Raw genomic sequence first — 10,470 nt, 5'->3', positions numbered from 1 at the left:
GATATGTGGGGGCCTTCCCAAATAAATTGTGAAGACTACTGTAGTCGATCAGCACACGGGTGTGTTTCTCACTCCGACCCTTTCCCTCTGATTTTCCTAACACAAAAAGCGATAGACTTGATAAACTAGTCAAACCCCTGTGTGCAACTCTCATTTCCTCGCTCTTATTTAACTTGCAAGTAATTAATTATTGTCTAGGAGCTGATTAAAAAAAATTCAGTTCCGTCTTTGTATGTATCTAATTCTCTCTCTTGGTTATTTAACTTGTAAATGAGGATTACATTGAATGGATAGCAGCCCAGTCCCGCCCCGTTTTACCCTCTGTCTTCCCCGGCTATTTCTCGTTTCATCTCAGTATTTGCTCATTTCCCAGGTGTCGTTACCTGTCATCAGTTTCACCCGGCTCTCGGCTCCATCCCAGGCAGATGCTATACCGCAAATAAAGTTTTAAAAGTGGATTGCGGGGGTTTTGAAATCTCCGCAATGCCCAGGAGAATTTCTGTACGAAAGTCGATCTCTAAATTATTTTCCAAGAGCGAGACAAGCCTGAGGGTCAGCGACGAGGCAGACAGACTGAGCAAGCAACATCCAGGAAATGAGAAGCCCATGAAGAAACAAAAGAGAGCCAAGAAGAAAGGAGATGGCCAGTCTTCCACATCACAGGGGTAACAAAACGTTTAATGTCCTGCAACAGTAAGAAATACAAATGCTGGAGTCAGAGATAACACAGTGTGGAGCTGGAGGACCCTTCCCGACTCGAAACGTTAGCTTTCCTGCACCTCTGATGCTGCACGGCCTGTTGTGTTCCTCCAGCTCCACACTTTTATATTTATTTAATGACCGGTCATTTCTGTGCTCAGTGAGGAGTGAATGATTCACCTTTCTGGGGTAAGGGGGCAAATTCAACTATGTTATACTACATTACCCAGGTATGATCTATATTGGTGCTGATTACAGATCTCAAAACCAATATTGAGACAACAGGAACATAGAGAGTAAATAATAAAATGTGAGGCTGGATGAACACAGCAGGCCAAGCAGCATCTCAGGAGCACAAAAGCTGACGTTTCGGGCCTAGACCCTTCATCAGAGAGGGGGATGGGGAGAGGGAACTGGAATAAATAGGGAGAGAGGGGGAGGCGGACCGAAGATGGAGAGTAAAGAAGATAGGTGGAGAGAGTATAGGTGGGGAGGTAGAGAGGGGATAGGTCAGTGCAGGGAAGACGGACAGGTCAAGGAGGTGGGATGAGGTTAGTAGGTAGCTGGGGGTGTGGCTTGGGGTGGGAGGAAGGGATGGGTGAGAGGAAGAACCGGTCAGGGAGGCAGAGACAGGTTGGACTAGTTTAGGGATGCAGTGGGTGGGGGGGAAGAGCTGGGCTGGTTGTGTGGTGCAGTGGGGGGAGGGGATGAACTGGGCTGGTTTAGGGATGCAGTAGGGGAAGGGGAGATTTTGAAACTGGTGAAGTCCACATTGATACCATATGGCTGCAGGGTTCCCAGGCGGAATATGAGTTGCTGTTCCTGCAACCTTCGGGTGGCATCATTGTGGCAGTGCAGGAGGCCCATGATGGACATGTCATCAAGAGAATGGGAGGGGGAGTGGAAATGGTTTGCGACTGGGAGGTGCAGTTGTTTGTTGCGAACTGAGCGGAGGTGTTCTGCAAAGCGGTCCCCAAGCCTCCGCTTGGTTTCCCCAATGTAGAGGAAGCCGCACCGGGTACAGTGGATGCAGTATACCACATTGGCAGATGTGCAGGTGAACCTCTGCTTAATGTGGAATGTCATCTTGGGGCCTGGGATGGGGGTGAGGGAGGAGGTGTGGGGGCAAGTGTAGCATTTCCTGCGGTTGCAGGGGAAGGTGCCGGGTGTGGTGGGGTTGGAGGGCAGTGTGGAGCGAACAAGGGAGTCACGGAGAGAGTGGTCTCTCCGGAAAGCAGACAGGGGAGGGGATGGAAAAATGTCTTGGGTGGTGGGGTCGGATTGTAAATGGCGGAAGTGTCGGAGGATAATGCGTTGTATCCGGAGGTTGGTAGGGTGGTGTGTGAGAACGAGGGGGATCCTCTTGGGGCGGTTGTGGCGGGGGCGGGGTGTGAGGGATGTGTCGCGGGAAATGCGGGAGACGCGGTCAAGGGCGTTCTCGATCACCGTGGGGGGAAAGTTGCGGTCCTTAAAGAACTTGGACATCTGGGATGTGCGGGAGTGGAATGTCTTATCGTGGGAGCAGATTCGGCGGAGGCGGAGGAATTGGGAACAGGGGATGGAATTTTTGCAGGAGGGTGGGTGGGAGGAGGTGTATTCTAGGTAGCTGTGGGAGTCGGTGGGCTAGAAATGGACATCAGTTACAAGCTGGTTGCCTGAGATGGAGACTGAGAGGTCCAGGAAGGTGAGGGATGTGCTGGAGATGGCCCAGGTGAACTATATGCAGTTCCCATTATCTCAGGAACATAGAGAGAGTTTTTTTCTATTATTCATTCTCAGGATGAAGGCATCATTGGCTAGGCTAGCATTTATTTCCCATCCCAGAGAGCAGTTAAAAGTCAACAGTACAGCTATGGGTCTAGAGTCACATGTAAGCTAGACCAGGTAAAGATGGCAGTTTCCTTCCCTTAAGGACATTGATGAACCAGATGGGTTTATTCGGCAATCGACAATGGATTCATGGTCATCACTAAACTTTTAATTCCGGACTTTTATTGAATGCAAATTCCGCAAACTGCCATGGCAGGATTTGAACCCGGGTAATCAGAATATTACCTGGATCTCCGAATTAACAATCCTTTTAGAATTCGCAAGTGCAGAATCAGTAAATGTTATGATCAGCTACAAATAACAATTTAAATAGCTGTTGGAATGCTGACATTTACTTCTGTGGAAGTCATGTCAATTATATGAGGTCCCATTGAGCAGGATTGAGCTCCCGACTGGGGTCAGGGTTGGGGTAAGGGGAGGGGGTTATAGTGGGGAGGGAGGTGTGCTATATCTCTGCTGTGCAGAGTACAATGTAGATTCATCTGCATCTCAATGGCATGAGTAGGGTTAAATTAGGAGGGCAGGTTGCATGAGATTAACTTTGAATCGGGAAGATTAACTGAGATGTTTAAGATGATTTAAGGGATTTATTAAGGTAGACCAACTTTCCCCTGTGGATGAGTCAAGACTAAACTATTATTCAGGGTCATGTCAGGAAACATTTTACACAAAAGGTACCCTGGAAAAAAGAATTTCCCTTTCCTCCCCATCCATCTAATAAAACCTGTTGCAGTTTGCAAGACCAATAGAAACTTTCAAAATGAAATGCCTATATTCTTGTTCAGCAATTGGATATTAAGTGTGGTGGAACCAAAGTGAGGAGATAAAAGTATTACACCATAATTAACCAAGCAATAAGTCATTGAACGGATAAACAGGGTTAAGGGGGTGAATGGCCACTCTGTTATCCATGCCCCAGTAATGGCAGTGCGTAATGATTAGATTCATCCTCATTATCCTCTCCTTGACGGGTTGGCTAGTGAACTAAAATGGGCATCACCTTTGAGCAGTATTGTCTCTTCACCAGGAGTGGTTTTAATGTTCCTGAGTAATCTTTTCTATCCCAGTCTTTGGTTCTGGAGATTGTTTCTTCAGACCTACCAATATCTTCTTTGTAAATGTATATGGTCATCCATTTATTTTCTTCCTGCTCCTTTTTGACTCCCGTATTCCACATCGCTTTCTACAGTCAGAAATAGTGTCTGTCTCACAAGACCCTCCTAGAAAAGGTTCCCTTTGGGACTCTTACAATTAATCTTCACAACTAAAGAAGTCCCCATGGCCTCACAGTATCTGCCCCAGAATATTGAGGGAGGCAAGAGGGGAGATTGCTGGGGCCTTAACCAAGATTGTTGTACCCTTGCTAGCCACTGGAGCGGCCCTGAAGAACTGGTGAGTAGCTAATGTTGTTCCTCTGTTCAAGAAAGGAAATAGACATAATCCAGGAAACTATAGACAAGTGAGTGTCCCATCAGTGCCTGGGGAGCTATTGTAGAGAATTCTTAGGCTTCTGGAATAACATGGCCCAGTTAGGGGCAGTCAGCATGGCTTTGTGCAGGGCAGTTCATGTCTTACTAACTTGATTGAATTTTTTGAGTAGGTTACAAAGGTGATTGATGAGGGTAGAGCAGTGATTGTTGTGTAGATGGATTTTTGTAAGTCTTTCGGCAAGGTCCCTCTGGTAGGCTCATCCAGAAGATTAAGATGCATGGAATCCATGGTGACTTGTCCGCTCTGATTCAGAATTGGCTTGCCCATAGAAGGCAGAGAGTAGTGGTGGAAAGGTGTTTTTCTGGGTAGAGGTCGTAACTATTAGTGTTCCACAGAGATCTCTACTGGGACCTCTACTGTTTGTGATATATGTAAACATTTTTGATGAAAATGTAGATGGATGCGTTAGCAAGTTTGCAGATGACACCAAGATCAGCGGAGTTGTGGATAGTGTTGAAGGTTGTCAAAGGTACAGCGGGACATGGATCCATTGCAGGTATGAGTGGAGAAATGACAGATGAAAGTTAATCCAGCTAGGTGTGAGGTGCTACATTTTGGGAGATCAAATATTAAAGAGAAGCATATAGTAAATGGCAGAACCCTGAACAGAATTGATGTACAGTGGGATCTTGGAGTTCAAGTCCATAGCTCCCTGCAAGTGGCCACAGAAGTAGATAGAGTGGTAAAGAAGGCATATGGCATGCTAGCCTTTATTAGTCAGGGAGTTGAGTATAAGAATCTGGATGTCATGTCGCTGATTTATAACACTTTGGTTAGGCCACACTTAGAGTACTGGATTCAGTTCTGATTGCCATATTACCGGAAGGATGTAAAGGTTTTGGAGAGGGTGCAGAAGAGGTTTACTAGGATGCTGCCTGGATTAGAGGGTATGAGCTATAAAGAGAGGCTAGAAAAATTCAAGTTGCTTTGTCTTGAGCGGTAGAGGCTGAGGGGAGACTTGATAGAAGTCGATAAAATTATGAGATGCAAGGATAATGTTGATGGTCTTTATCTATTTCCCAGAGCTAAAATGTCTAATACCCCCAGTATGCATTTAAAGTAAGGGGGGAAATTCAAAGAGGTAAGGGGCAGAGAGTGGTAGGAGTCTGGAACATGCTGCCAGGCTGGTGGTGGAGGCAGATACAATAGGGAAGTTTAAGAGACTTCTAGATAAGCACATAAATATGCAAAGAATGGAGGGTATGGACCAAGGGCAGGAAGAAGGGTTTAAGTTAATTCAGTGTCATGTTTGACAGAACATCTGTGCCATTGGGCCTGTTCCTGTGCCGTAGGGCCTGTTCCTGTGCCGCAGGGCCTGTTCCTGTGCCGTAGGGCCTGTTCCTGTGCCGTCGGGCCTGTTCCTATGCTGCAGGGCCTGTTCCTGTGCCGTAGGGCCTGTTCCTGTGCTGTAGGGCCTGTTCATGTGCCGTATGGCCTGTTCCTGTGCTGCAGGGCCTGTTCCTGTGCCGTAGGGCCTGTTCCTGTGCCGTAGGGCCTGTTCCTGTGCCGTACGGCCTGTTCATGTGCTGTAAGGCCTGTTCATGTGCCGTAGACTTCTGTTCTTGGTTCTAAGTTCTACACACTATTTTGAAAGTTCTTTTATGAAACATGGGTGTAATTGGCAGGGACAGCATTCATTTCCCTCCCGTAATTGTCCTTCTTGATTATTGATTCAGTGACACCACCACTGTTCTACTGTTTCCTCTCAATAGAGCCATAGAGTCTTGTAGCACTGATACAGACCCTTTGGTCTAACTCATACATGCCGACCAGACATCACAATTTAATCTTGTCTCAATTGGCCAATATTCCTATAACCCCTTCCTATTAGTTTAAACATCTAGATGACTTTTAAATGTTGTAATTATTTCAGCGTCCACCACTTCCTCTGGCAGCTCATTCTACACACACACCACCCCTCGCGTGAATAAGTTACCTCTCAGGTCCGTTTTAAACTTTTCCCCTCTCACCTTAAACATTATGTCTTCTAGTTTTAGACTCCCTCACCCTAGGGAAAAGACCTTGGCTCCTCACCATATCCACATCCCGCATGATTTTATAAATGTCTATAAGGTCACCCTTCAGCCTCCGACACACCTGGGAAAAATACCCAGTCTGTTCAGCCTCTCCCCATAGCTCGAGCCCTCTAATCCCAGCATCATCCTTGTAAATCTTTGCTGCACCCTGTCAAGTTTAAAAAGATCTTGATACAGACTTTAACCTGCTGCTGAAAGCAAGCTTATTTGATCATGGCAAGATTAGAGTGAAAACAGGTAATTTAAGTAAGTCTGTACACCCAGCATTGAATCTGTACAGGTCCAGTGCAAATGCATTTGAGTCATATGTCTTCCCACCTCAATCTACCAAAAACAAGATGTTTCCCACACATCCTTTGACACTACAGGAAAAGGTAATTTGACTCAAAAAGTCTGCACTAGTCCTTCTGGTGCACAGATCCTCCTCCCAGCCCTACCCCTCCAACCCAATCAATGTACAATTCTATTAATAAATTAACCTTGAGTCAATCTGTGCCGGACTCCCAATCTCTGATGCTGACATCCAAGCAGCACGTCAAGTATCCATAAAGGAAAGGCAGGATAAACAGGTCAATATTGCCTGGTGTTTCTGCTAATAGCTCCAAGCCCTGGCCAGGTACAAACATCAATCCTTCACCAACATAGATGTCCCTTGTGAATTGATGAGGAAACATTATCCATATCAATCTATCTGCCTCACTGGATACTACCCACTGTTTTTACTGTGTGCCCTCACACAAGGTCACTGGTCACTCTCCACAAGCCAAGCTGCCTCCCTTCAATCTTTGGAACCAAGGTATCTTCACTAAATAACCAATGCTGAATTATCTAATTTAGAAAAATGAAAATATTGGAGAGACTCAGCTACTCAGGTGGTATCTGTAGCGAGTGGAATAGGTTTAACATTTTAGCTCAATACCTCTTCACTTGTGTTAGGAGTTTAAAGATTATTTACGTGTGCAGTGAAACTGCAAATCTGGATGGCGTAAAGCAGTTTCAACAAACTCAACCCAACCCAGTTCCACAATACTTATTCAACAGGTTAATCTGTGCCTTTGTTTCTTCCTTGAATTTTAGTTCAACTTGCTTTTTAACCTGATGCACCTACTGATGTGAAAAAGCTCTAACAATTTTTGGACCAAAACTAGTAGAGTTTCCATTTGCTTGTGCTGTTTTTAATAGCAAAATTTTCCCAAAATTGGCCAAATCACTACAAAAAAAAATTGAAAAATTTCAAGCAGGGTTACGTTCAGCACAAATTGATCTTCTTTGATCTTTTAGATGAGTTTTGGAAACAGTGTGCTGAAGCTTGCCTGGCCTAAAAATCTGGCTGTTGCTCCTAATTGAAAACTCTCTGACCACTGCCCTAAATGATAAAAAATGGCTCTGTAACAGTTTGTATCAAAGTCATCTTTACTTAGATTCATAAAGTTATATAGCACAGAAACAGATCTTTTGGTCCAACTCGTCCACATTGACCATGTTTACAAACTAAACTAGTCCCACTTGTCTGCTTTTGGCCAACAACCCTCCAAATCTTTCCTATTCATGTGCTTATCCAACTGTCTTTTAAATGTTGTATCTGTACCCACATCTACCACTTTCTCTGGCATTTCATTTCACATATGAACTACTGTCTGTGTGAAAAGGTTGCCCTTCATTGTCTTTACTAAATCTTTCTCTTCTTGCTTTAAAGATGTCCCCCTACTTTTGAACTCCCCTACCTTAGGGAAAAGACTTTTGTTCTTCATCTTATCTATGCCCCTCATGGTTTTAAAATCCTTTGTAAGGTTACCCCTCAACCTCCTATGCTCCAATGAAAAATATGCCAGGCTATCTAATCTAGCTTTCTAATTTAAACCATCTCTTCCAACCCTCTCTGATGAAGGGTCTAGGCCCGAAACGTCAGCTTTTGTGCTCCTGAGATGCTGCTTGGCCTGCTGTGTTCATCCAGCCTCACATTTTATTATCTTCCTGGCAACATCCTGGTAAGTTTTTTCTGAACCCTCTCCAATTTAATCATATCCTCACCAACATCCTATACAACCTCAACATGACATCCCAGCTCCTGTACTCAGTGGTCTGAGCAATGAAGGCACCATGCTAAATGCTGCCTTAGCCAGCCTGTCTATCTGTGGTGTGAATTTCAAAGAATTATGTACCTGACCCTCTAGGTCTCTGATCGACCACACTGACCAGGGGCCTACCATTAATTGTACGAATTTTGCTATTGTTTATTTTACCAAAATGCAAAATCTTGCATTTATCCAAATTAAACTCCATCTACCACACCCAGCCCATTGACCAATTAGAGTTATAGGGTCATAGAGTCATTTAGCATGGAAACGGAACCTCCTATGCACAATTTCTTATAATGAACCTCCAGTGAAAAAGAAAAGATCTCTTTGGAATCCTAGATAACCTTCTTCACTGTCCACTATGCCACCAATTTTGCTGTCATCCACATACTTACTAATCCTGTCTCCAAAATTCTCAACTAAATCATTTATATAAATGACAAACAAGACTGGATCCAGTACCGGTACCTGTGGAATACCACTGGTCACAGTCTGAAAACCATCACTTTCTCAACAAAATTCAATCAGGTTTTGAGACATGATGTCCCTCGCACAAAATCACACTGACGATCCTTAAACAGTCCTTGCCTCTCCAAATGCATGTAAATCCTATCTTTCAAAATTACGTCCAACAACTTACTCATCACTGATGTCAGACTCACAGGTTTATAGTTCCCAGGCTTCTTCTTACAGCCTTTATTGAATAAAGGCACAACATTGATCTTACAGTAGGATAATGGGTCAGCACAACATCATGGGCCGAAGGGCCTGTATTGTGCTGTACTGTTCTATGTTCTTTCATCAACCACCCTCCAGTCCTCCGGCACCTCACCTCTGGCTATAGATTATATTAATATCCCTTTTAGGGGCCTCGTAATTTCTTGCCTAACTTCCACAGCATCCTCTAATATTCTTGATCAGGTCCTGGAGATTCATCCACTTTTATGTTTTCTAGGACCTGCATCACTTCTTCTTCTGTAATGTGAACTGTTTACAGAACATCAATACTTAGTTAGAATTGAGTTATTTCGGTGGCAAATGGACAGTACGATTTAAAAACAAATGTTTCACGTGATCAGCCCATCTCAGTGTTAATCCACCTGTACCAAGTTACAACACTTTGTCACAAAGTATATTTTAATGCAAAATTATGTTTCTAAAATGCAATTTGAGCTGTTTATTTGGTCAAGTACAAATTAGTTTGAATGGAAAGATGCAAGTTTTCTTTTACTTACACGTTTGGAGAAGATGTTCTAGTTTCCTGCTGATATTAACCATCTCGAGCTGATGTAGTATGAATGGCTGTGATGCCACCAAGAGTGGTTCACTCGGGTAAGGTGTTCAGTAAATAGGCAATAGTCAAGCCTGGATGGCCACAGTCACATTATGAACCACTCCTCGTATTTGATTTGTGTCACACCTTTTCTGCTGTATTGTTGAGGTTTGTGCAGATTTTTGGTGGAAGCGTAAAACTTGGTACCGCTCAGGTCAGTTACCAGATTGTGGTTGGTGATCACATTCGATCACATGGTACAGAAGAGGCCCTTCAGCCCATCAGCACCGATGAAAAACTACTCTAAATCTATACCAATCCCACTTTCTTGAACGTCATGGCATTTTAAATGCTCATCCAAGTACTTTTTTAAAGGCCGTGAGGTTTCCCACCTCAATTACCCTCCCAGACAGTGTATTCAAGATTCCACAACCCTCTGGATGAAAAACAATTTCTTCGAATCCCCTCCAAGTCTCCTTAATTTCACCTTAAAATATTGCCTCCTTATTATTGACACTTTGACTAAGGGAACAGCTCCTTTCTATCCAGTCTGTCCATGACCCTCATTATCTTATACAGTTCAATCTGATCCTATTCTCTGCTCTAAATAAAATAATCTGAGTTTATCCAGCCTCTCATCATGGCTAAACTGCTTCATCTCAGGCAGCATTCTGATGAATCTCCTCTGCACCCTCTCCAGTGCAATCTCATCCTTCAGAGAGTGCAGTAATCATAATAGCACACAGTACTCCAGCTGGGGCCTAACCAGTGTTTGGAATTAACCAGGAAGTTTGTCATTCAGATGCAGGGCTGTTATCAGTTTGTAGGGTGTGCAGTGTGATCCAGTAGGGATTGCATGGGATTTCAGACAAGTTTGTGGATTTATTTTCAAGGTCCTGTGTCAATGGGAGTGCTTTATTAGTCGTCGGCCAAGTGGTGTTCTTTGAAAAGGGTGCTTTCCCTGGTGTTGCTGTATTACTCTTCGGTATCTTTGGGCATCCTTGGTGGCCAATTGAAATCAGCATAGGATTCATTTCAACCTGCAAGAAAGGGTCCTTTGGCC

General features: G+C 44.1%; 1 protein-coding gene across 1 annotated transcript in view; it reads left to right on the top strand.

Moving 5' to 3' along the window:
* Positions 1-383: 383 nt before the first annotated feature.
* The window catches only part of LOC125464846 (beta/gamma crystallin domain-containing protein 1-like), a 122,074-nt gene continuing 111,987 nt past the window's right edge, over positions 384-10,470 (top strand). Inside the window, exon 1 of the mRNA XM_048557681.2 lies at positions 384-665. Coding sequence (XP_048413638.1) covers positions 484-665 — 182 coding nt within the window. The 5' untranslated portion in view covers positions 384-483. The remainder of the gene's footprint in view (positions 666-10,470) is intronic.

This window comes from Stegostoma tigrinum, chromosome 24, assembly GCF_030684315.1.
Source record: "Stegostoma tigrinum isolate sSteTig4 chromosome 24, sSteTig4.hap1, whole genome shotgun sequence".
Taxonomy (NCBI): domain Eukaryota; kingdom Metazoa; phylum Chordata; class Chondrichthyes; order Orectolobiformes; family Stegostomatidae; genus Stegostoma; species Stegostoma tigrinum.
Note: the sequence above shows the minus strand (reverse complement) of the source record. Positions and strands in the feature narration are given on the sequence as shown.